The 26,831-nt window shown below is 46.7% G+C and overlaps 2 protein-coding genes across 11 annotated transcripts in view; one reads left to right on the plus strand and one right to left on the minus strand.

Moving 5' to 3' along the window:
- Positions 1 to 1,663, plus strand: part of APBB2 (amyloid beta precursor protein binding family B member 2) — a 152,269-nt gene extending 150,606 nt beyond the window's left edge. For all 8 annotated transcript variants that reach the window (XM_070757029.1, XM_070757035.1, XM_070757030.1 and 5 more), the window contains one exon: positions 737 to 1,663. In XM_070757029.1, coding sequence (XP_070613130.1) covers positions 737 to 904 — 168 coding nt within the window. In that variant the 3' untranslated portion in view covers positions 905 to 1,663. The remainder of the gene's footprint in view (positions 1 to 736) is intronic.
- Positions 1,664 to 16,192: 14,529 nt separating this feature from the next.
- Positions 16,193 to 26,831, minus strand: part of NSUN7 (NOP2/Sun RNA methyltransferase family member 7) — a 36,045-nt gene continuing 25,406 nt past the window's right edge. For all 3 annotated transcript variants that reach the window (XM_070757036.1, XM_070757037.1, XM_070757038.1), the window contains exons 10-12: positions 24,653 to 24,770; positions 20,876 to 20,999; positions 16,193 to 17,677 (exon numbers count right to left, since the gene is read on the minus strand). In XM_070757036.1, coding sequence (XP_070613137.1) covers positions 17,039 to 17,677; positions 20,876 to 20,999; positions 24,653 to 24,770 — 881 coding nt within the window. In that variant the 3' untranslated portion in view covers positions 16,193 to 17,038. The remainder of the gene's footprint in view (positions 17,678 to 20,875; positions 21,000 to 24,652; positions 24,771 to 26,831) is intronic.

Here is a 26,831-nt window from a genome sequence, read left to right on the forward strand (position 1 = left end):
TCTTTCACAGGTGGTGGGCTGTTGAGGGTCAAACGGAGCTGGATCTGCCCTTCTGATGCTCCATATTGGCTTGCAATAGCCCGGGGAAGGCCTCTGGGCGGCCAAAAAGGGCTTCTAAGGGGTGAATCCTGTCCCAGAGGCTTCATTTTGGCCTGCAACAGCCTGGGGGAGGCCTCTGGACAGCCAAACAGGGCTTTGAGGGGTGGATCCACCCCCAGAGACTCCATTTCGACCTGCAACAGCCTGGGAGAGGCCTCTGAATGGCCAAATTGGGCTTCTGAGGGGTGAATCCTCCCCCAGAGGCTTCATTTTGGCCTGCAACAGTCTGGGGGAGTCCTCTGGACAGCCAAACAGGGCTTTGAGGGGTGGATCCTCCCCCAGAGACTCCATTTCGACTTGCAACAGCCTGGGAGAGGCCTCTGAATAGCCAAATGGGGCTTCTGAGGGGTGGATCTGCTCCCCAGAGGCTCCATTTCAGCCTGCAACAGCCTGGAGGAGGTCTCTGGCTGGCCAAACAGGGCTTCTGAGCTCCATTTGGGCAGGCAACGTGCAGTACGAATGTTGCATAACCTCTGTGGCCTCTGTTTGTAAGGACAAACTACTGCCATGGTGCGGCAAGATTCATAGTTCCAGGCCTTGTTCAGAATTTCTACGGGGGCGCTGATCGCATAACTTTGAACGCTAAGGGAATGATCGTAACCCAGAGATGACCTGTACCTTTGTTGTTGTGTTTCAGCTGCGGTATCAGAAGTGTTTGGTCGCCCGACCCCTTTCTCAGAAAGTCCGCCCTCCTCCTCCGCCGGCAGACTCCATGACCAGACGGGTGACCACCAACGTGAAACGCGGGGCCCTGTCCCTGATTGACACTTTGAAACAGAAGCGTCCTGTGACTGACATGCCGTGACGACGTTCCCCGGAAGCGTCCCACGCACACACACACACACACAAAAAGAGACAGCAGCTGCGTTTCAAAGAAAAGAAGGACTGGATGAAGTAGGCCTTCCTTCCGTTTGCTTTCTGAAAAGTTACGGGAAAATAATATTAGACAAGCATGTTCTCACTCTTGCCGCCACCGAGTAATATTGAAAAGAAGCATGACCTTTTTTTTAAATTTTTAATGGTCATTATATTTTTATTTTATTTTTCTCTCCTTGTGAGATCTGAGAAATGGAAGGCTGCTTTCTGATTGTAAATAGGAATGGACGTGAACTTCGATTCACACATCCGGAAGGAATGGGTGCATCAAGTGATCGCTCACTTTTGCAAAGAACCCAACCCAAGATCGCTCCTGAGCAATTTCCCTCTTTTTTTAACAGTGAATTACGCACCAAGTATTAGTTAACTCTTGTATTATTACACTACTAATACCGAGCTTCTTATTTTTTACGAAAGAGCATTTGTGATGATTAACCTGCCATCTTGTGCGCCATCATCGTCGCTTCATCTCGGAGACGCCCTGCCATGGAGAAAGAGAGAGAGAGACCGTCCACATAGGAAGGATTGCGCCAGCCAGGTGGCGACACCTTGTGGCGACCCCCTTGCATGCATAGTTCACGCCGTGCATCCAATCGTTGCAGCATCTGTCCTTCATTTGTCTCTTTCTAGCACAAAATGTACGTACGGTGGAGAAGACAGGCCACATGCCATAAAATCTCTCTCTGTGTGTTTTGCGTGGTTTTTTTTTCTTTTCCACAGAAGGGCTGCCCGCGCGGGAAACCGACACACCATATTTGGCCTTCAAGTCCGAAATTGCGTTGTGTTTACATACTGGTCCATGTTTGAGACGTTTGGCAGGACAGACCGGGTTTTAATTTTGGAACAGACTACCACCACTCCAATGTTTATTAACGCCCAGGCCTAAGTGCCTCTTATCCTTTCATAGATCCAGGTTATTCTTTTTTCGGCCTCTCGCCAGCAGATGTGGACGAAACGGACCACCGATGGCTTCCCCTCACAATAACATTCTACTTTTGCAGCTTCCTTTCGGGACTTTTCTCGGACAGTGAGGTTGCCGTAAAGAACCATTGCTTTTCGACGTCGACGGTTGACGTTTGGGTTGGAAGAACGCAAATGGACGTACTAACGGTGGCTTGGCTTCAGGAAGTCCAAGGAGCACGTGTCAGGCCAAGCACACACACACACACACCTACCTTGTGGTGGTTCCTTTTACCTTGTGATTTGCACCTTAACACAACTTGTGGTTTCCTTTAACCAGGAGCGTCTGCAGGGTTTGGTTAAAAACAAAGCAAAATGAAAGTCAAGATGTTGACCACAAAACCGACATTGAAGCACCACCTGATTTTTCTTTTTAATGGCCATCACAGGTGGCGCTTCGATCTCACCGTTGTGGCTGTCACCTTTATGTCTGGATCGCACCTGGCGGATTATTGCCCTTGCGCCTGTTGACTGTTTAATCCCTTTTGTGTGTACCTTTGATCATTTGTGTACCGTGTCGCATGAGTTCACCTGATGCTTTTTCAAGGAAGAAGCTTAGAATTGCCCAGAGATAGACAGACCTCCAGGAGGGGGGGGGATGCAATGGAGAGAGTGGAATGATGGTCTCCAGATGGAAGACATAGGGAAGCCACCTAAGATTTCTTGGAAGCAAGACTGATGATCTGTTCACCGACACTCTCGGTCACAGCATCTTGGGGAGGGACAAATGGAACCAGGATTCCCACATGACCAAGTGTTCAAAAAGGTGCACACTTATAAACCAAAACCTCACTCCATTATCCTGTCCCGTCTAAAAGACGGGAGTCATATCATCCATCAGTCTAGAACAGTGATGGTGAACCTATGGCACGCATGCCACAGGTGGCACACGGCGCCATATTAGAAGGCACGCAAGGCATTGCCCTACATTAGCTCCAGTGCGCATGTGCGCACTGACCACCTGATTTTTGCTCTTGGGGAAGGCCGTTTTGCCCTCCAGAAGCTTCACGGACTTCTGGTTTGCCCGTTGTGCTATTTTTCGCACTGTGGAGCTTTCAGGGAAGCTTTCTAAAGCCCCGGAATGCAAAAAACAGCCCAATAGGCAAACCGGAAGTTCGGAAAAACAGACGTCTTGTTTGCCCGTTGTGCTGTTTTTCACACTCCGGGGCTTTAGGAAGCTTCCCTGAAGGCTCCAGAGTGCAAAAAACAGCACAACGGGCAAACGAGAAGTCTGTTTTTCTGAACTTCCGGTTTGTCCGTTCGGCTGTTTTCTCATCGTCCTGGGTTTCAGTGAGGCCTGTGTGAATACGTGTGGGCAGGGGAGATTGTGCACAATCCCAGGGGGCAGCATGAGGTGTGCGCATGCGCGGGGGGGGAGAGAATGGGTGTGGACACATGTACACGTTTTCCTAGTGCACGCACACACACACTTTTGGTGTGCAAATCAAAAAAGGTCTGCCACCACTGGCCCAGAACAAGGTTTCACAAACTTGGCGACTTCAAAATCGCATGGACTTCATCTCCCAGAATTCCCCAACCTGCCTAACCGGCTGAGGAATTCCTGGGCGATGAAGTCCACAGATCTTAAAAGTTTCCACGTTTGAAAAAAAAATACCACCAATAACCACCTTCTTTGAACTGTCCTATGAATGGACCTCAGCCAGACAGCCACTCGGATCAAAAGAAGCAACTGGGAATTAGAGTAGCAGAAGGCCAAGGTGGACTTCCAAAATTTTCATTTCTTCAATTCCTTCAGAGAAGCCCGCTCTTTTTCCTTTTTTTGCTCCAAAGAACAGTTGTTACTTTGTTCAGTGTCGAGTCCAGCTTTTGATATTCTCTAGAACAGTGTTTCCCAACCTTGGCAACTTGAAGATATCTGGACTTCAAATCCCAGAATTCCTCAGCCAGCGTTTGCTGGCTGGGGAATTCTGGGAGTTGAAGTCCAAGTATCTTCAATTTGCCAAGGTTGGGAAACACTGCTCTAGAGAGGCCGCAGAAAATTGGCTGGCGTTCACACCAGTGAAGGGCCGCTCATCTTTGGCACTACTGGTGCGCCCTCCGAGGCTGTCGCAGGTGCCTGCACATCCGGCGAACTCATGCGTGCCCTTCTGCACGAAATTTGGCTTCTGTGCGTGCGTAGCAAGTGAAATCTTTCATGAGGACACACACGAGAGTGAGATTTTGGCGATTTTCGCCAAAATATTTTTGCTTTCACTCATGCTCAGGAGCAAAAAATCGGGGGAAATTGCCTTAATCTCACTCGCGCAAGATGTTGCTTGCTGCGCATACTCAGAAGCCAAATGTTACGCGCATCCCGGAATTTCATACTGGGACGGAGCGCCTGACCACACCGGCTGCTGCCCAACACTGGTCCGCACCAGAACATCGAAGGATGGCAACACAATCACACATACTCTTCAACCCACTGCTTCCCGGGGGAGCCAGTCCACAAATCCAAGTGTTGGTGTCTTCTGCATGTGTGAACTAGTTCACAGGGCTCCACATCGAAAGCCAGAAAACAGTCTTCCTCCGTTTTTAAGCTGTATAGCTGTCTAGATAGATATTTGTGTATATGTATAATTCAGGTCAACGCAACTTTTTAGAGCAAGGCCTTTTTTTTTTTTTTAATCGTCTGGTGTTCTGACTTTAAACCACCTATGCAAAGAAGATATACTTCTGAGTGGGGGAAATAAACTAACCTAGATGGGTATGAAAACTACCGGCTGTTACGAAAATGGAAACGATAAGCCACATTTTCCTTAACTTGCTCTGATCTAAAGTCACCAGTGACTGCTCTGATGATAAGCCCGTTTTTTTTTTAAAAAAAATTGAAAGTCCACTCCCATTGTTCAGAAACTGCACGCTAATTTATCATTTTTTTCTTTTGAAATGCCGATTTGGAATAATCTCGTGAGGGACCCGCAGCATAGATAAAACGTAAAATTTTAATCCAGGAGCTTGGAAGAGTCCATAGCGACAAAAATCAGAATGGTAGCTTTGATCGATGCTCCGACCTTTTTTTTGAGGTAAAAGAACAGGGCTGTATTGTTTGGGCCTGGCTGCCATTTTGAATTTTTTGACATGAAACCCACCCTATAGCTGCCCCTACCTACGAATTCTGTGTGTTTCCTAAGCCACTTTTTCCAGAACAGTCATCTGTTGGGTAGCCCAGTGTTTCCCAACCTTGGCAACTTGAAGATATCTGGACTTCGTAGAAACATAGAAGACTGACGGCAGACCACATTTGGAATACTGTGTTCAGTTCTGGAGACCTCACCTACAAAAAGATATTGACAAAATTGAACGGGTCCAAAGATGGGCTACAAGAATGGTGGAAGGTCTTAAGCATAAAACGTATCAGGAAAGACTGAATGAACTCAATCTGTATAGTCTGGAGGACAGAAGGAAAAGGGGGGACATGATCGAAACATTTAAATATGTCAAAGGGTTAAATAAGGTTCAGGAGGGAAGTGTTTTTAATAGGAAAGTGAACACAAGAACAAGGGGACACAATCTGAAGTTAGTTGGGGGAAAGATCAAAAGCAACATGAGAAAATATTATTTGACTGAAAGAATAGTAAATCCTTGGAACAAACTTCCAGCAGACGTGGTTGGTAAATCCGCAGTAACTGAATTTAAACATGCCTGGGATAAACATATATCCATCCTAAGATAAAATACAGAAAATAGTATAAGGGCAGACTAGATGGACCATGAGGTCTTTTTCTGCCGTCAGTCTTCTATGTTTCTAAGGTGATGCATGCGTATGAAATTTCAGCGATTTTTTGTTTGCGCATGCACAGAAGGAAAAATACCGCCAAAATCTTGCAGGTGTGCGCATCCCCTTGTGGGATTTTGCTTCCTGTGCATGCGCAGAAGCAAAAACACGCTGGCCCGTGTGTGAGAGCACACAAGACACCCGAAGCTGCGTGCACAGCGCACCAGTAACAGCGGTAGGAGCAATACGCCCCTGAACATGCTGTAGGGCTGCGCACAGACTCTTCAATATCCTTCCTCATGTGCGGCCACCCAAACTATCCGTTTACCAAATGTTGAATTTTGAAAAATCTGAAATGACCGGCTGAATGGACATCATGACACTGCTGTAGTAAAATCAGTCACTACAGTACTGGGCACATATATTTTGGACCCCTCCCAAGCAAGGTCTTCCCTCTGTGTAGGCCATGTTTGGTTCTCTTCGAACCACGCAAGGGCTTTCCCGCATAGAAAGCAGTACCTCCTCATCACTGCTCGAGGTAGTAGCTATGGCGGACGTGCCTGGGGTCGATTGGATTTTTATCTACAAATTTTAGGGAAACTTTTGGAAATAGTTTAAGGGCAGACTAGATGGACCATGAGGTCTTTTCTGCCGTCAATCTTCCATGTTTTGAAAAACCCCTTAACGTTTAACCCTAACATAAGAAAAGAACGAAGTTATTTTATCATGCCACCATTGTATACTTTTTATAATATCAAAATTCTGATTTTATTGTTCGATAGCATAATTAATGAACACAACGGCGTCCCATCCACACCTTGCCAGGACAAGATTCATCTGTTGGACTATATTGCCTCTCTGCCACTATCATTGTGGTTTTTGGAATGATGCATCTGGCGAGAAGTTGTCATGCCCACCCCCCCCAAAACGTATTTCAAACGGAAATTTGGACCTCTAGAAATACAGTGCCCACCGTCCAATGAATTGGACTTCCTTGAGGTTTCACCCCCCCCTTGAAATCGTTTAACGATGAGAATCGAAACACTTTAAAGGAAGAAGCAAATTCCACTTGCCTTTTGGAAAAAGCAGCTATAGATTTAAAAGTCCTTATTCCTTCAGCCAACAGCCCAAAACCAAAAATAAAAAAAAAATCAAGATTTTGGCTTCTCTGTTGCCCACCGAACAGATTTGAGTTGCAGAAAAACGGGTTTAGGAAATCCACAGAATTGCTTCCCTTCTAAGAAGTTTCTTCGGTTCAGAACCGAAGAAGCTTCCTGGGTGAGAAGCAAAGCACTTTCAGGGGTGAGGAGGAAACACACACACACAGAAAATAAGGTTGGTTTTAGAAATGCAACTTTGGGACAACAGTGGATGACGGGAGAATCTCTAGACAGTCGTACTAAATTTGAATACGATTTCGGTGTTTTGAACCGGCTGGCAATGACCCCATTTCAAGTCAAGTTGTTTTGAATCCATTTCAAAACAAATTTGATTTTTTTTAAAAAAAATTAGTTTTGGTGAAGAGGAACATTTTTTGGAAATGTCCTGGTGGATGAGCAAGTTCAGGGTGGCATGTTCTTCCCTCTGCCCCTAAGTTATGCCACCCATAGTCCGGAAGGAAGAGTTGCGCGGCCTATAAATCTAATGAATTAATGAAATCTAATAAATTATTATAAATCAAGCAGAACGATGACCTTGTGAACAAACCCCCGTGATTTTTACACAGCGTGGTTTTGTGCTGTTTCTGTGATCTATGCATTCTTTTGTGACTCTTTGCAAGGAGCGATGCCCGGTCTTGTTTCGGGAGGGTCCAATTCGACGCAGCTTCGAATGTTTTTACAGGCAGTCCTCGCCTTACAACCATCGAGCACAAAATTTCAGTTGCTAAGTGAACTGAGAGCTGAGTTTCGCCCCATCTTACGACCTTCCCTTGCTGCCTTTGTGGCGCGAATCTCTGCAGATGTTTAAATTACTAACATGATCGTTAAAGCGAATCTGATTTACCCGTCAGGTCACCCAAGGGGATCATGTGACCCCAGGGCGCCACGACCATGATAAATGTGAACTAGTTAGCCAAGTGTCAGAAATTTAATCACACGACCACGGAGAGGCTGCCATGAGTGTGGAGGGGGGATCCATGAGTTAATTTTTTTCAGTGGCGGGGTAACTGATTCATCACTAAACAAGCTGTTGTAAGTCAAGGACTATCTGTATTCCATTTTTAACAAACTGTCCATTTATGGAGCAGCCCAAAATGCAAGTGCATTCCATCAATCTGGCTCTAATGAAACACACCGTATCATAAGTTGTCAAAAGGTGGGAGGAATTTTCTATGATTTGTGTAGTCCCTTTAATGACGTAAAGGATTAAACGACGTGTAATGACTTCTCTTATTTTGAGGGGAAACATACAAGCCCAGTTAGATCCTGCTTTCCCAGGGCCACCTCACTGATCTCCCCAAGAAAAGGGGTTTATTATACAGTAGTACCTCTAGATACGAGTTTAATTCGTTCCAGAACGGAGCTCGTATGTCGATCAACTCATATCTGGAACAAATGGCTTTAGACTTTGTTTTTCCCTGCGGAGATAACTAGAAGCAAGGATTCTTGCGCCACCTAGTGGAAGCTCGGCTCGTATCCTGAATTTGAGCTCGGGTCTGGAACAGAAATTTCGCTCCCGTCGTGGCTCGTAACTTGGAATACTCGCATGTGGAGCAGCTCGTATCTAGAGGTACTACTGTACAAGGATTATCCAGAAAGTAAGGTTACAAGGCATGTAGCTCTCGCAGGGAATGTTTGTGAAGGAAGTTGGTGTTACTGTTGTGTAGCGGGAAGCCAGCGGAGGAGAACTAGCACTCCCAGTGGTCAGTAGATCATTGACTGGCGTTATGGTGAAGGTTAGAGATGAGCGTCCTCATTCCATTTCCCTCCAAGTGCGAAGTGTGTGCTGTAATATGCTGAATGTTAAGGGCATGAACGCTGCTGCGATTGGTGCCGAAGATTTTTATTTTATTTTTTTGCCGATTGCTGTGGTTTGAATTTTGGGGCTGAAGGAGAATGAGTATGGTGCCATGGCATTGATTGACGTTTGCTCTCTGGAGTAGGGTGATAACCCCAAGTTTTATCTCCTGTCACTATACAGTTGAGAAAAGCCACACCTTCAATCTCAAATTTTATTTATTTATTGGATTTGTATGCCGCCCCTTTCTGCAGACTCGGGGCAGCTAACAACAATGGTAAAACAACATGTAGCAATCCAATTTAATAAAACAACTAAAAACCCTTATTATAAAAAACCAAACATACACACAAACATACCATGCATAACTTGTAATGGCCTAGGGGAAGGAATATCTTAACTCCCCCATGCCTGGCAACAAAGGTGGGTCTTGAGTAATTTGCGAAAGACAAGGAGGGTGGGGGCCGTTCTAATCTCAGGGGAGAGTTGATTCCAGAGGGCCGGGGCTGCCACAGAGAAGGCTCTTCCCCTGGGGCCCGTCAAACAACATTGTTTAGTCGACGGGACCCGGAGAAGGCCAACTCTGTGGGACCTTATCGGCCGCTAGGATTTGTGCGGTGGAAGGCGGTTCCGGATGTATTCTGGCCCAATGCCATGTAGGGCTTTAAATGGTCAAGAAATTCTCGGGCGGGACTTGCTGTCGATTTTGTGTGCTTCAATCAGCATCTTGGGCACCCATTGCAGCAGTGTTCCTGCTCTTCACATTCAGGGAGCATATTACAGTGTGCACTTCACAATTGGAGGGAAACTGAATGAGGATGCCCATCTCTAACCTTCTCTACGATGCCAGTCGATGACCTACTGACCACTGGTGCTGCTCATTCTCTTCCGCTGGCTTCCAGCTACACGATAGTAATACAACTTCCACCGCGAACATTCCCCACGAGAGCTACGTGCCTTGTAACCTGACTTTCTGCATAATCCTCGTAATTAAACTAATTTGCAGCATCTCTGTCACTTTCCACTCCCTTGGTCCACACAGCATCGATTAAAACTTGTCTTTGGCTGAGATTCATGGCTTTCATTCGCAAAATAAAAATAACTGAAGAGCTGCTAACAAAGACGGAAGAAACTCTGAAAATCCTGTTTCTAAGGCAATGAGTTCTCCCTGATAAAGAGTGCAGAATTATCAGGCTTGTAGTAATGGAGTCTGTTTTATCCGTTCAGTTGAAAAAGCGATCTTGGAAAAGTAGATGGACACTATTATTTTCTTTAAAGATTTTGCTTCTCATGCAAGAAGCTTCCTCAGTTCTTGGATGAGAAGTGAAAGGATTCAAGGAGCCTTTTTGGGGGAAAGCAACTTTGGATGACTTGAGAACCTCTGTAAATATCTAGGTTTATTGTGTCCTCCAAAAACCACTGCCTCTCGATCGCCTTGATCTAGACCTATTGTTATTTTGATCCTTAGTTCCCCTCTCTCTCTTGGGCCTCGCAGGTTTAAAAGAAAAATATGTACATTTTTTTTGCCCCTTTTCCCATCGAAGGGAACAAAACACTGCAGAATTTATCAGCAAGAGCTCCTTGTGTTTAAGGTTTAAAAAAATGCTGTTTGCAAAGGAACTTTTCTTTTTCCACCCCGCCCCTGACCTCTTCCACCTCTGACACCTTTTAAATGTAATCCATTTGCAAGAATAAATTTTAATTCCATCAACTGCTTGTCTCCACGTTCATGAGCTTGGAGTGGTCCTTTCGCCAGGGTGAAAAGTTTTAGGATTGGGTGGGTGGGTGATGATGAGCAGAGATAGGCAGAGCAACTTTTGCTATTGTATTTTGTGTTGCTCCAAACATGTTTATCAATCAATAAAAACATCTGCCGGGGTAATAAAAATATATATAAATTAAGATGGTTTCTTCCATCGTGAGATTTAAGGCTATCTAACCTAAATTGGGACTTTAATCATGTTCACTGGGTTGTTTCTTTAAAAAAAAACTTGTTATGGATACTGGAGCATTCCACAAAAGAATATACTGTATTTTTCGGAGTATAAGAGGCTTCTCAGTTTTTGACAAGGAAAATAGGGGGGAAATCTGCCTACCAGGTATTCATCTGGACAGCGTCCTTAGTCTGGTCAGCTTCAGCACATTATTTTACCCCCTGGTTAGAGCTGGAAAAAAAACTTCAGAGGGAGTAGGAATGAAAACAAACCTGCAAAGACTTAGGGCTGGAAAAAAACTTCAGAGTATGTAGCATTGAAAAAGCCTACAAGCCAATAAGAGCTGGGAAAATCATTAGCACCTCGTTGGGAAAATCATTCTTCAGAGTGAGTAGCAATCGAACAAAGCCTGCAAAGATTTAGGGCTTGAAAAAAACTTCAGAGGGAGTAGCAATGAAAAAAGCCTGCAAGCTGGGATGATCATTATTTATAGTTTATTAGATTTGTATGCCGCCCCTCTCCGAAGACTCGGGGCGGCTCACAGCATTACTGCCTCTTTTAGGGAGGAAAAAGGTGCATTTAATATTCCGAAAAATACGGTACTAATTTTTCTCTTCTAGAATAACTTGAGTCCAACTTTGGCAACTTTTAAAACCTGTGGACTTCAACTCCCAGAATTCCCTAGCTAGCTATTTGACAGCAAAGGAGCTGTCGAACAAATTTTAGCTGAGAAGCTAAAATGATTAGTTAATTGCAAGCACGCAGCGGGACATAGCAGCTAAAATATAACAATGCAACCTAGGGCTGAAATCAACTGAAAATGTGGGAAGAGACTTTGCATATACTCAGAAGCATAACCAACAACAGGTCAAGGTAAAAGTTCCCCTTGCACATGCGTGCTAGTCATTCCTGGCTCTAGGGGGCGGTGTTCATCTCTGTTTCAAAGCCAAAGAAGAGCCAGCACTGTCCAAAGACGTCTCCGTATTCACGTAGCAGGCATGACTCAACACTGAAGGTGCATGGAACGCTGTTACCTTCCCGCTAAAGATAGTCCCTATTTTTCTACTCCCATTTTTTAACATGCTTTCAAACTGCTAGGTTGGCAGAACTGGGACAAGTAATGGGAGTTCACCCCGTTTTGCCACCTAGGGATTCGAACCGCTGAACTGCAGACCTTTCTGGTTGACAAGCTCAGCGTCTTAGCCGCTGAGCCACTGCGTCCAAACAACAGGTAGTCCTTGAGTTACAATAGCTGTTTACATTGTCCCTGATAAAAAGGGACTTGCGATCATTTTTCCCACAGCGATTCCATGTAGTCTCATGGTCACATGATCAAAATTCAGAGGACTTAGCGGTGGGTTCATATTTATGACTTACAATTAATCCCGAGGTCTCATGATCCGCTTTTGCGACCACCTGACCAGGTAAGTCAACGGGGAAGCCCGATTCACTTAACAAGCCATGTTGTCGCTAACTTCAGAACTGCAAAAGATTCACTTAACGGGGGGAATGACAAAAAAAGGTTGTAAAATGGAGCGAAGCTCACTTCGCCATGTCTCACTTAACAACATAGAAACATAGAAACATAGAAGACTGACGGCAGAAAAAGACCTCATGGTCCATCTAGTCTGCCCTTATACTATATATTTATTTTTATTACTTATATTTATCTATATTTTTAATAATTAATATTTTAATAATATGAACTATTAGTTTTATATTAACTCTTTTTAATTAAATTATTGTGGGGATTTTTAAGTGGATGGGAGGATGGTAGTGATGGCATGAATGAATGGGACTATTTTAGTAATTATTGGAATGAATGGAATACTGTGAATGAAAATGAATGGGAGGGGAGTGATAGATGGAATGGAGTGGGTGAGAGGGATTATAATATGTATGGAATGAATGAATATGACATGAATGGAATTTTTGGCACACCTGACGCTGGAGGGGCAGGAGGGGAGGGGACACTTATCTCTGGGGTGGCAGAGGGTCAAAATATCCCAGTCTTGCTGGGGAGAGGCAGGTATGGCGGAAGCCATGGAGCTAGCCGTTCCAGGGGAAGGAGGAATCGCTGCTTAGTAGCGATCCCTTCTTCAGGCTCCATGAGCTTAACTCAAAGCACTGGTGATGAGTGTAATTCTGGCCCTGGGCTCAAGTTGTTGCTACTCAATGCCAGGTCGGTGGTAAATAAAGCTCTCCTCATCCGGGATCTGATCCTGGATGAGGAGGCCGACCTGGCTTGTGTGACCGAAACCTGGCTGGGCCCAGAGGGAGGAGTTCCTCTCTCTGAAATTTGCCCAGCTGGGTTTCGGGTATGGCACCAACCTCGACCCCAGGGAAGGGGGGGAGGAGTGGCTATTGTAGCCAGGGAGAGTCTTGGCCTGCGTAGGCTCATTGCTCCAGAGGTTGCGGGTTGCGAGTCCCTCCTGGTGAAGTTGGACTTAGGGGTTCAGGTGGGCTTGTTACTCACGTACCTGCCTCCCAGCTGCGTGTCAACAGCCCTGCCTGTGCTGCTCGAGGAGGTGGCCGGGCTGGCGGTGGAGTTCCCCGGACTTATCGTCCTGGGGGACTTCAATCTGCCGTCGCTCGGCGGTTCCTCTGGACTGGCACAGGAGTTCATGGCCACCATGACAGCCATGGACCTGACTCAAGTAGTTCAGGGTCCGACTCACGAGGGTGGGCACGCACCCGATATGATATTCCTCTCTGAGCAACTGAGTAATGATCTGAGATTAAGGGGCTTAGAAGTGCTGCCTTTGTCGTGGTCAGATCATTTCCTACTGCGGCTTAACTTCCTGGCTCCAATCCTTCCCCGCAGGGAGGCGGAACCAATTAGGAGGTTCCGCCCCAGACGCCTGATGGATCCAGAAGGCTTTCAGATGGCGCTTGGGGTTATTCCAGATACACTTGTCCACAGTTCGGCAGAGTCTCTTGCTGAGGCCTGGAACAAGGCTGCAGGGGAGGCTCTTGACCGGATTGCGCCGTTGCGACCTCTCCGCGGCACTAGACCCCGTAGAGCTCCATGGTTCAACGAGGAGCTCTGGGTGTTGAAGCGCCAGAAGAGACGTCTGGAGAAGCGATGGAGGAAGAGTAAGTCCGAATCCGATCGAACACTTGTAAGAGCTCATATTAAGACTTACAAAGTGGCGCTCAAGGCGGCAAGATGCGCGTATCATGCCGCCTTGATTGCATCAGCGGAATCCCGCCCGGCCGCTCTGTTTAGGGTAACCCGCTCCCTTCTTAATCAGAGGGGAGTTGGGGAGCCCTTGCAGAGTAGTGCCGAGGATTTTAACACGTTTTTCGCTGATAAAATCGCTCGGATCCGGGCCGACCTCGACTCCAATTGTGAAACAGAGTCAACTGACAATGAGTCAGTCGAGGTGACTGGGGCTAAACGTCTTTGTCCATCTGTCTGGGGGGAGTTTGACTTGGTGACACCTGATGAAGTGGACAAGGCCATTGGAGCTGTGAGTTCCGCCACCTGTTTACTGGATCCGTGTCCCTCTTGGCTGGTTTCGGCCAGTCGAGGGGTGACACGGAGCTGGGTCCAGGAGATTGTCAACGCCTCCTTGGGGAGGGGGTCCTTTCCACCACTTTATAAGGAGGCGGTTGTGCGCCCCCTCCTCAAGAAGCCTTCCCTGGACCCAGCCGTGCTTAATAACTACCGTCCAGTCTCCAACCTTCCCTTCATGGGGAAGGTTGTCGAGAAGGTGGTGGCACTTCAACTCCAGCGGTCCTTGGATGAAGCCGATTATCTAGGTCCTCAGCAGTCTGGATTCAGGCCCGGCTACAGCACGGAAACTGCTTTGGTCGCGTTGATGGATGATCTCTGGCGGGCCCGGGACAGGGGCTTGTCCTCTGTCCTGGTGCTCCTTGACCTCTCAGCGGCTTTCGATACCATCGACCATGGTATCCTTCTGCGCCGGCTGGAGGGGTTGGGAGTGGGAGGCACTGTTCTTCAGTGGTTCTCCTCCTACCTCTCCGGTCGGTCGCAGTCGGTGTTAGTGGGGGGTCAGAGGTCGACCCCGAGGTTTCTCCCTTGTGGGGTGCCTCAGGGGTCGGTCCTCTCCCCCCTGCTATTTAATATCTACATGAAACCGCTGGGTGAGATCATCCAAGGGCATGGGGTGAGGTATCATCAATATGCCGATGATACCCAGTTGTACATCTCCACCCCATGTCCAGTCAACGAAGCAGTGGAAGTGATGTGCCGGTGCCTGGAGGCTGTTGGGGCCTGGATGGGTGTCAACAAACTCAAACTCAACCCAGACAAGACGGAGTGGCTGTGGGTCTTGCCTCCCAAGGACAATTCTATCTGTCCGTCCATTACCCTGGGGGGGGAATTACTGACCCCCTCAGAGAGGGTCCGCAACTTGGGCGTCCTCCTCGATCCACAGCTCACATTAGAAAAACACCTTTCAGCTGTGGCGAGGGGGGCGTTTGCCCAGGTTCGCCTGGTGCGCCAGTTGCGGCCCTATTTGGACCGGGAGTCATTGCTCACAGTCACTCATGCCCTCATCACCTCGAGGCTCGACTACTGTAACGCTCTCTACATGGGGCTACCTTTGAAAAGTGTTCGGAAACTTCAGACCGTGCAGAATGCAGCTGCGAGAGCAATTATGGGCTTCTCCAAGTATGCCCATATCACTCCAACACTCCGCAGTCTGCATTGGCTGCCGATCAGTTTCCGGTCACAATTCAAAGTGTTGGTTATGACCTATAAAGCCCTTCATGGCACCGGACCAGAATATCTTCGGGACCGCCTCCTGCCGCACGAATCCCAGCGACCGGTTAGGTCCCACAGAGTTGGCCTTCTCCGGGTCCCGTCGACTAAACAATGTCGTCTGGCGGGACCCAGGGGAAGAGCCTTCTCTGTGGGGGCCCCGACCCTCTGGAACCAGCTCCCCCCTGAGATTAGGATTGCCCCCACCCTCCCTGCCTTTCGTAAACTCCTTAAGACCCACCTTTGCCGTCAGGCATGGGGGAACTAAAACACCTCCCCCTTGCCCATGTTGTTTTGTTGATTGATTGACTGTGTGCCTGTTTTTTATATATACTGTTTTGTTTTTTTTGTTTTTTTTATGAGATTATTAATTTCAATTGGAATCTGGATGGGTGGGCATTGGATTTGGTATTGTGTACTGTACTGTTTTTTTTTTATTATTGTTGTGAGCCGCCCCGAGTTTGCGGAGAGGGGCGGCATATAAATCCAATAAACCTAAACCTAAACCTAAACCTATTTCCTGTGTTTTATCTTAGGATGGATATATGTTTATCCCAGGCATGTTTAAATTCAGTTACTGTGGATTTACCAACCACGTCTGCTGGATGTTTGTTCCATGGATCTACTACTCTTTCAGTGAAATAATATTTCCTCACGTTGCTTTTGATCTTTCCATTCACAACAGGCTCCGTTGTAGTCATAAGTCAAGGACTGCCTCGGACAGGTTTCTAAAAACAGGTTTATAAAATTAAAATAAGGAAATGCCCCTCAGTCCGTTCTAAAAAGGATCTGCGGCTTGCCAGGGCATCATTTCCAGAAGGCAGAAATCGGCTCTTAAAATGTGTACGTCGCAACCAGATTCACCTGCCGTTTTGGGCAGAGGAAAAGAAATCGTTTTCAAAAAGACAAAGAAAAGAATTAATCAGGAATCTTTTAATATGCTCTAGTTTCCAGTTAACCGTACGGCGTAACAACTTGACGATTTATACCGCTAATGAAGTCTGATTATCCCCTGGAAGCCAAAGGAATAGCGTGTTAATCTTGATGCCAACGCCAGGGGGGGGGGGAAACGCCTCTTGTTTTAACTTTCTTGTTGTAATAGTGAGGATTTTCTCTTTCAAAGCCAGTTTGCGCTTTCAAAGTACTTTGTACATTTCTTAAGGGTGGGTTTTTAAGCGAGCAGGATGCCTACCAGTTGAAGGTCAGTTGAGGAGGGGGTCTTCTAAAAGTCAGAAATAGGGAACGCATTCCCAATTCCTAAGGGGGGGGAGGGAAATGATCTGAAATCTATCGGGAATAAAAATGTCGCCTCTTGGCACCTCTTTTTGATGTAGCTGCCCCCATCTCGGTTTTAATTTGTGCACGAGCGGTTCGCCTTAAAACTTCAGTCGCTTCAAATCCATTTGGGTCCGTGGTGGGTGGTTTAACAAGAAGCTAGCTCTACCCTGCATCAAACTTTATAAATTTCCCTCCAGGGATCTGCATAATCCATAAGCGTGCTGGGTTCCTTTTTTTATTTTTTTTGGGACGTTCAAAACTGGATGTTCATCATAATAATTTTTTAAAAACCTTTGCAAAGCAGCTCATTTGTGATAACGTCAAGAGAGAGATCTATGTTTTGATTTATTTTCGAAAGTACTTTTAAGGCCCAAACGATATTTGGCAGCTGTCAGTTCGACGAACGTCAGTCTCAAATTCAGGGTGGGAGGGGGGCGGGGAAGAGGAGCGAAACAAAAATCAAAAGAAACCAAGATGGCGCCCACTTCAAAGCCACGGACGAGAATGCTTGGTCATGGTAGATAGGGTAGGCTCTTTGGACTTAATTAGTCTTTTGGATGCTGAAGGGCTGACCGACCCGTGTTTTGCCCCGATCCAACGATAGTAGCAGTGGTTCATTGAAATCTGAGCCCTGTTCCCCTGGGGGTTGAAATATGGCATCATCACCGGTGGAAGGACGATCTCGACAGGCTTCAAAATCATGACTCGGTCATCATTCCTGGGCTTCCCGGTGTTCCGGTGTTTCTCCAAGACTTTTTGCATGGAGGAGGTGGCGGTGAGGTTGGTCTTCGACATCACGGGCAGAGACGAGTTTGAGAGAGGGTTGGTCGCTTTCTTCAAAGTTATGGGCTCACCGGGTTGGCTCAATGCCTGAGAGCCGCTGGGAGCCACCTTCGATCCTGAAGACTCCATTGTTCCGGATTTCGTCTCGCGTTCCAGGAACTCCTGAATCCGGGATTGGATTACCGCCTCTTTAATCGGGTTCTTTGACTGGGTGGCTCGGTGTTTCTTCTTCTTCTTCTCTTCCCTCTTGGATGGCTTCACCAGGTCAATCCCGTCCAGCAGGCCTTTCGCCGCTGCGCGGGCCAAAACGTCTTTTACGGTCACCGATTCGGATGGGTCACGCTAAAAAAAAAAGAGCAAAGGACGCAGGTTAGCAAAGCTGGAAGCCCGTGGAGGGAACTGCGATTGGAATAAAGGCAGTCCTCAACTTAACGACGGCAAAGAATTTATGTTGCTAAGCGAAAACATTGTTTCAGTGAGGTTCGTCCCATTTTACGAGCTTCATTGCTATGTTAACCTAAATAAGTGCAAAGTTATGCATATCGTGGCGAAGAACCCCAATTATATCTACCAACTGATGGGGATCAAACTTTCTGAGACAACCTAAGAAAAGGGTCTTGGGGTTTTGGTGGACAGCTCAATGAAGATGTCAACCCAGTGTGCAGCAGCAGTAAAAAAAAAAGCAAATTCCATGCTTGGCATGATTAGGAAGGGAATTGAAAATAGGTCGGCAAGTGTTGTATTGCCTCTGTACAAATTGATGGTGAGACCACACTTGGAGTACTGTGTACAGTTCTGGTCACTGGACCTCAAGAAGGATATAATGGAACTGGAAAAGGTGCAAAAAGGGGCAACAAGAATGATCAAGGATATGGAGCCCCTCCCTTATGAAACCAGGTTGCAACACCTTGGTCTCTTCAGCCTTGAAAAGACGGCGTTTAAGAGGTGACTTGATCGAAGGGTATAAAATCATACATGGGATAGAAAAGGTGGATAGGGAAAAATTCTCTCTGCCTTTTCCGGCCCTGTTTCATCCCAGGAGATTCCTAGAGAGGCCCGATGGAGGCTTCTCCCCACCTTTTCCAGCCCTGTTTCCTCCCAGGAGATTCCTAGAGAGGCCTCACAGAGGCTTCTCTCTGCCTTTTCCGGCCCTGTTTCCTCCCAGGAAATTCCTAGAGAGGCCCGATGGAGGCTTCTCCCCACCTTTTTCAGCCCTGTTTCCTCCCAGGAGATTCCTAGAGAGGCCCCACAGAGGCTTCTCTCTGCCTTTTCCGGCCCTGTTACCTCCCAAGAGATTCCTAGAAAGGCTCCACGGAGGCTTCTCCCTGCCTTTTCCGGTTAAAGTTTCGGAGACTTAGGTTTATAAGTGGAAAATGGTTCTTGAGAAGAGGCAAAAAAATCTTGAACACCCGGTTCTTATCTAGAAAAGTTTGTGAGGTGTTTGTAGGTCAGCGTTTCCCAACCAGTGTGCCGCGGCACACTGGTGTGCCGCGAGACATCGCCAGGTGTGCCGCCTGGGCGGGGCGCTGCGGTGCCTCTGAACTCTCCGCTCCTGCCCGATGCCGCGGTTTCTGGCGCTCTCCTGCTGGGCCCCAAAGAAGGAAGGCAGGAAGGAGAGCTCCATTCTTCGCACAGGCAGTCGCGGGGAGATGGCGGGGGGGGCAGCTAAAGCGGCCCCGGGCACCGTTCCCTGTAGGCTTTTCCAGGGGCGCGCAGGAAAGCGCCAGAAACCGCGGCATCGGGCAGGAGCGGAGAGTTCAGAGGCACCGCAGCGCCCCGCCCAGGCGACAGGGAAGCTTCAGCTGGGCCGCGGCATCGAGCAGGAACCGGGAGGTCGGAGGCACCGGCACGGCAGCGCCCGCCCAGCTGAAGCTTCCCTGTCGTCATCGGCAAGTGTCCTTTGGGGCCCGGCGGGAGGGCACTGGCGGTGGGAGCGGGGGGGGGCGCGGCTGCAGCGGCGCAGGCAGTCGCGGGGAGATGGCGGGGGGGCGGCTAAAGCGGCCCCGGGCACCGTTCCCTGTAGGTGGCCCTGTAGGCTTTTCCAGGGGCGCGCAGGGAGCCGCGGCCACCCGCCCGCCTACCGGATTTCCCTCCGCGCGGTTGGGGAGGTGGATTCGCCGCCCCCGCCAGCCCGATCTCCCTCCGTGGGGGGGTGGGGGGCGACGAACCGACGACCGGGGGCTGTCTGTCCGTGTTGGGTGGTGCAGAGCAGGCACAGGCAGCCCCAGGGGAGAACAAGGGAGGGAGAGAAAGGAAAGAGAGAGTAAGGGAGGGAGAGAAAATTGAATGAAGGAGGGAGAGAAAGAAAGAGTAAGAAGTAGAAAGGATAGAGATAAAGGAAGAGAAAGAGGGGGAGAAAGGAAAGAGGGAGGAAGGTGGGAGAGAAAATTGAATGAAGGAGGGAGAGAAAGAAAGAGTAAGAAGTAGAAAGGATAGAGAAAAAGGAAGAGAAAGGGAGGGAGAGAAAGGAAAGAGGGAGGAAGGGGGGGAGAGAAAATTGAATGAAGGAGGGAGAGAAAGAAAGAGTAAGAAGTAGAAAGGATAGAGAAAAAGGAAGAGAAAGGGAGGGAGAGAAAGGAAAGAGGGAGGAAGGGAGGGAGAGAAAATTGAATGAAGGAGGGAGAGAAAGAAAGAGTAAGAAGTAGAAAGGATAGAGAAAAAGGAAGAGAAAGGGAGGGAGAGAAAGGAAAGAGGGAGGAAGGGAGGGAGAGAAAATTGAATGAAGGAGGGAGAGAAAGAAAGAGTAAGAAGTAGAAAGGATAGAGAAAAAGGAAGAGAAAGGGAGGGAGAGAAAGGAAAGAGGGAGGAAGGGAGGGAGAGAAAATTGAATGAAGGAGGGAGAGAAAGAAAGAGTAAGAAGTAGAAAGGATAGAGAAAAAGGAAGAGAAAGGGAGGGAGAGAAAGGAAAGAGGGAGGAAGGGAGGGAGAGAAAATTGAATGAAGGAGGGAGAGAAAGAAAGAGTAAGAAGTAGAAAGGATAGAGAAAAAGGAAGAGAAAGGGAGGGGGAAAAGGGAAAGAGGGAGGAAGGGGGAGAGAAAGAAGATATGAAGGAGGGAGAAAAAGAAAGAGAGATAGGAAGGAAAGAGGGAGAGAAAGGAATGAGAGAGAAAGGGAGGGAGAGAAAGGGAATGAAAGAGGGAGAAGGGGTGAGAGATAGAAAGGATAGACAGAAAGGGAGAGAAAGGAAAGAGAGAAAGGGAGGGAGAGGAAGGAAAGAGATGAGAGAGGAAGGAGGAGACAGAAAGAGAGGAAGGAGGAGACAGAAAGAGAGGAAGGAAGGAAGAGAGAAAGAAAGAGGGATGGAGAGAGAAAGGAAGGAAGAGAGAGAAAGAGGGAGAGAGAAATAGAGCGAAAGGGAGGAAGAGATATTTTTTTTGTCCAAACTTTTTTTAGCACCCCCCCCCCATGTTCCCCAGGATTTTGAAAATATGAAAAATGTGCCGCGGCTCCAAAAAGGTTGGGAAACACTGTTGTAGGTAGAGGTACCACTGTACTACGTTCCCCTTCCTCGTGAGCTATAATGAAACACATTGGCTCACCTCTCGGCTTAAAACAGCAATAAAACAGCTATTTGAAATATCTGAAGGCTCCAACCGGAAGAACTTCTGTTCCGATATATTGACTTCCGCCTTAGAACACAAAGGAAGAACTGGTGGGCAAAGCCTGAAGCAGATAGAAACATGAGGATATTGAAGGCATTACATCAAATAAACATCGCTCAATTCATGGTCTCCCTCTCTCTAAGGTTCAAAAGCTGTGCTGATAAACAAACCAATCACTAAATAAAGAACCCAATTAGATTGGGTGAAACCAGGCTTAATAGCAGTGACTGTGTGAGGGATCTTGGAGTCTTAGTGGACAACCAGTTAAATATGAGCCCGCCATGTGCATTGGCAGCCAAATAAGCCAATGCAATCCTAAATTGCATTAACAGAGGGATACAGTCAAGATCAAGGGAGATACTAATACCACTCTATAAATCAGTGGTTCTCAACCTGGGGGTCAGGATCCCTTGGGGGGGGGGGTAGAACGACTGTTTCACAGGGGTCACCTAAGACCACAGGAAAAGAAATTTCCCATGGTGTTAGTGTTCTATCTGGGTCACTCCAGAAGCCAATACCAACCCAAAAATAGAAGCCAGACACACCAGTAAAAGGCAAAGGCAGTTTATAAAATTCAAGAAAAACACAGGTAACAAAAAATGTCCTTATAAACAGGAAAATGCTGTATCTTCAGATATATCCACGAAGGCAAAAGTCCATGCAGCAATACAGGATTCTTGCTGCCAAGATGAGGCTGTAGATAGCAGACCTACACCTCCCACAGGTCTTCCAAACTGCTGGGCCACAAGCCAGGAACAGAGACGCCGAGAACAAAGCAGGACACCGTAACTCCAACTGATAACACTCCACATGGCTTCAAGGGCTTGCCTGCCTTTTAAACCCTGCTAAGGAGGACCACACCCAAGCCCAGCTGTTCCTAATTCAGTGCTGATAATACTTCCTTAATTGCTCCTTTCTCTGATCTGAACGGCTCTGTCGCATGTCTATGACGGCTTGTGCTTCATCACCTAATGATTCCAAGCTACTGGCTGGGGAGAGCCCCCCATGCTGTTCTCCTTCATCCCATTCCTGACTTTCCTCTCCCCCGTCCGACTGTTCAGCCCCCTCCTCTTCGCTGTCATCCTCCTCCGGGCATGGAGCCAGCAGAGACACAGCCGGTCCCTGAGCAGCCTCAGGCTGAACCACAACAGTTAGGAACTAAAGCTTCTATTCTGGCGCCTTGGAACATATTTTTAAAATCCGACCAATCTGGCGTTTACAGTGGGGGAGTCACCACAACATGAAGAACTGTATTAAGGGGTCGCGGCATTAGAAAGGTTGAGAACCACTGCTATAAAGCCTTAGTTAGACCACACCTAGAGTACTGTATCCAGTTTTGGTCACCATGCTATAAAGAAAAGAGGTTGAGACTCTAGAAAGAGTGCAGAGAAGAGCAACCAAGATGATTAGGGGACTGGAGGCTAAAATATTTGAGGAATGGTTGCAGGAACTGGGCATGGCTAATCTAGTGAAGAGAAGGACCGGGGGGGGGACATGAGAGCAGTCTGCCAATATTTGAGAGGCTGCCACAGAGAGGAGGAAGGGGGTCAAGCTATTCTCCAAAGCTCCTGAAGGCCAGACAAGGAATAATGGATGGAAACTGATCAAGGAGAGATTCAACCTGGAAATAAGGAGAATTTTCTGACAGTGAGAAGAATCAACCGATGGAACAGAAGTTGCCTTCAGAGGTTGTGGGAGCTTCATCCCTGGAAGTTTTCATTTAAGGAGAGACTGGACTGCCACCTGTTAGAAATGGGGCAGGGTCTCCTGCTTGGGCAGGGGGTTGGACTAGAATGACCCATAAGGTCCCCTCCCACTCTGTTATCTTGCCCCAAAGGTGTTTTTTCAAAAGGCCAATGGATTTCATTTTTCCTTGAAGATGCTTCGCTTCTCATCCGAGAAGCTTTTTCAGCTCTGGCGGGATGGAAGGATTTAAATTTCTTGCAGACAGCTAGTCATTTGTGTTCTTTTAGAGAGTTGTTGAGGCCACTTGGAGGTTTGTCTATGCCATCAGGGTCACCTGCGTATTGGAACTGCTGAAAGGACTGTGATGTAGACAGGGGATAAGTGATGTCTGCAAGGAATATAAATAACCCTCCCATCCTCCATCATTCAGTCAGAACCGAAGAAGCTTCATGGATGAGAAGTGAAACGTCTTTGAGGAAAAAACAAGACTGCCCCGTTGCCTTTATAAGACGTTCCAGAATTGAAGTAGCACGGCAGTAAATCAAACCAACTGGGAGGATGCCAGGAAAGCAGTAAACATGAACTCAGTGTTTGTTCCTGACAACCGCCTCTCCTTTAAACTCCATCCCCAGGTGTGCCTTGCAAAGGGAATTGGAGCCCTTTCCTCTTTTGTAAGCCACGCAACCCACATTGCTCTCTTCTCCGTTCTTCCCTATGCGCCTGAGGATGAGGAGGGTTTGGGCTTTGGCCTTTATCAGAACCCCTTCTCCCTTGTTCCACCTCTCCCCTATCCGCCCAGCCTGGCGTTGCCCTTCCCCAATTTCCTCCACAGCCAATGGAGCCACTCTCCTGCTCTCTGTCAGGGGTTCGTCCTCCATCTCAGAGTCAGATTCTAATCAAGTAGGGAATGACGGAGAAACTTCCTAACAAAGAGGACAATTAACCGGCGGAACAGCTTGCCGCCAGAAGTTGTGGATGCTTCATCATTGGAGGATTTTAAGAAAAGACTGGACAGTCACTGGTCTGAAATTGTATAGGGCCATGATGGTGAACCTATGGCACACATGCCACAGGTGGCATGCAGAGCCATATTGGAGGGCACGTGAGACTTTGCTATGTTTCAGCTCCAGCACATATGTGCACGCTGGCCAGCTGATTTTTGGCCTTGGGAAAGGCTGTTTCTGTCACGCTGTGGATTGACAGCCTCCAAAGACATTCAGAAACATCCAGTAGTTAAATAGTTAACTCTTGTTTGTTAATGTAGCTCCTCCCTTTCTATGATGTATCCCTGCTTTCCTCACTTCCTTTCCTACACAGGAAGAGAAGACTAGCAGACATCTTTCTATTCTAGTCTTTAAGATGTAAAGACATGCTTTTGCCTGCTCCGGGCATTATTATCATTTTTTTACTTTTCTAATAAAGTTATGAAGGTCTCCTCATAGCTCAGTTCCATCGACCTCCGTGGTTAGTCTCGTTTCAGCTCACGCGGGCTGATCCTATTTGAGCTCTTCCCACGACAGTTTCGTCCTCCAGACACTTCGGGGAAAACAACACAGTGCGTTTTCCAAACTTCCTGTTTGCCTGTTGTGCTATTTTTTGCACTCTGGGGCTTCAGGAAGCTCCCCTGAACCCTCCGGTTTGCAAAACAACCCACCACAACAGCAAAACGGAAGTGTGTTTTCCCGAACTCCTGCTTTGCCCGTTTGGGCATTTTTTTCACCTACCAGGCTTCAGAAAGGCCTGTGCACATGTGCGGGGGGCAGCATGGGGGTGGGAGCGCATGTGTGGGGGAAAGGGAAGGGGTGTGGGCACGTGCATGCATGCTAGCACCCCCCCCCCCACATCTTTTTGCAAGTGAACCAAACAAGGTTCGCCGTCACTGGTATAGGGTTTCCTGCCTGAGCAGGGGGCTGGACTAGAAGACCTCCAAGGTCCCTTTTCTGGCTCTATTCTGCTTCTGAGCATGCAACCATTCAAACAGGACCCATAGAAATATTTTTCTGAGGAAGGTAGCGCGTTGTTCCTTACTTGTACAGCTGGGCCTTTGCTCCTTCTGCTCCAGACGCCAAAGCATTGTTCACGACTGCTTCGTTTTCTTCTGGGTACAATGAGCAGGTGCAGTAGACCAGAGCTTGTACTTTAACAACTGCAGGGATTGAAGAGTCAAAGATGAGTCCAGGAAATTATTTGATTCAAGAACAAGCTTGGGAGAAACTTCTAAAAGCTGGCACAAATGGGGCAAATTCACTGGCAAAATTATCATATTTTTTGGAATATAAGCCATACTGGAATATAAGATGTATCTTATTTTGGGGGGAGGAAAATAGGGAAAAGAATCTGCTTACCAAATATTCATCTGGCTAGCATCCTTAGTTTGGTCAGTTTCAGCACATTATTTTATTTTATTTTATTTTATTATTTTATCTTATCTTATCTTATCTTATCTTATCTTTTTTATTTTATTTATTTTATTTTATTTTATTTTATTATTTTATCTTATCTTATCTTTTTTATTTTATTTATTTTATTTTATTTTATTATTTTATTTTATTTTATTTTATTTATTTTATTATTTTATTATTTTATTTTATTTTATTTTATTTTATTATTTTATTTTAATTTAAATTAAATTAAATTAAATTAAATTAAATTAAATTAAATTAAATTAAATTTATTTATTCATTCATTCATTCATTCATTCATTCATTCATTCAATTTTTATGCCGCCCTTCTCCTTAGACTCAGGGCGGCTTACAACATGTTAGCAATAGCACTTCTTAATAGAGCCAGGCTATTGCCCCCACAATCCGGGTCCTCATTTTATCCACCTCGGAAGGATGGAAGGCTGAGTCAACCTTGAGCCGGTGATGAGATTTGAACCGCTAACCTTCAGATCTACAGTCAGCTGCAGTGGCCTGCAGTACAGCACTCTACCTGCTGCGCCACCCCGGCTCATTATCATTTATCCCCTGGTTAAGGCTTTTAGATTGATCTAAATACACTCCCCAAATAAGGTTTTTTTAAAAACCTTAAGAGTGTAACAATGAAAGAGCTTGCAAGCAAGTAAGAGCTAGGAACATTGTTAGAACCTGGTTAGAGCTGGAAAGAAAAATTCTGAGCCAGTAGAATTTTAAAAAACCTACAAAGACAGGGTTTGGAAAACATTCACAGAGAGTAACAGTGAAAGAGCTTGCAAGTGGGTAAGAGCTAGGAACATCATTAGCACCTGGTTAGGGATGGAAAGAAACATATGGAGCAAGTTAGAGGAATGAAACAAACCCTGCAAAGACTTAGGGCTTGAAAAACTTTCTTTGCAGAGAGTAACAATGAAAGAGCCTGCAAGGTAAGAGCTGGGAAGATTGTTAGCACCTAGTTAGGGCTGGGGGTGAAAAGCTTCGAAAAAAGCTGCATTCAGAGAATAAGACGCACCTGAATTTTCAGCCTCTTTTGGGGAAGGGTGCGTCTTATACTCTGAAAAATACGGTATATTTTGCATACAATTCTGGCAGTTGAACTCTGTTTCTTGAAAGTCTGCCAAACATTGACTTGGGAGCTTAAAATTCCGACTTTGCCCATCAGACCCACAGTCTCTGAAGATCAAATATTGGAGACTTGGAGTACGGAAGAAATAAATCTTGCTTTTAAGAAGAGACAAAGGAGCTGGGTAGCAACAAGCTGGGAAGGGTGCGCTGTTATAGATACAGAATTGTAGCTATTCTAGGTTAGAAACATAGAAACATAGAAGTCTGACGGCAGAAAAAGACCTCCTGGTCCATCTAGTCTGCCCTTATACTATTTCCTGTATTTTATCTTAGTATGGATATATGTTTATCCCAGGCATGTTTAAATTCAGTTACTGTGGATTTATCTACCACGTCTGCTGGAAGTTTGTTCCAAGGATCTACTACTCTTTCAGTAAAATAATATTTTCTCATGTTGCTTTTGATCTTTCCCCCAACTAACTTCAGATTGTGTCCCCTTGTTCTTGTGTTCACTTTCCTATTAAAAACACTTCCCTCCTGGACCTTATTTAACCCTTTAATATATTTAAATGTTTCGATCATGTCCCCCCTTTTCCTTCTGTCCTCCAGACTATACAGATTGAGTTCATGAAGTCTTTCGTGATACGTTTTATGCTTAAGACCTTCCACCATTCTTGTAGCCCGTCTTTGGACCCATTCAATTTTGTCAATATCCTTTTGTAGGT

Source organism: Erythrolamprus reginae, chromosome 7 (assembly GCF_031021105.1).
Source record: "Erythrolamprus reginae isolate rEryReg1 chromosome 7, rEryReg1.hap1, whole genome shotgun sequence".
Lineage (NCBI taxonomy): Eukaryota > Metazoa > Chordata > Lepidosauria > Squamata > Dipsadidae > Erythrolamprus > Erythrolamprus reginae.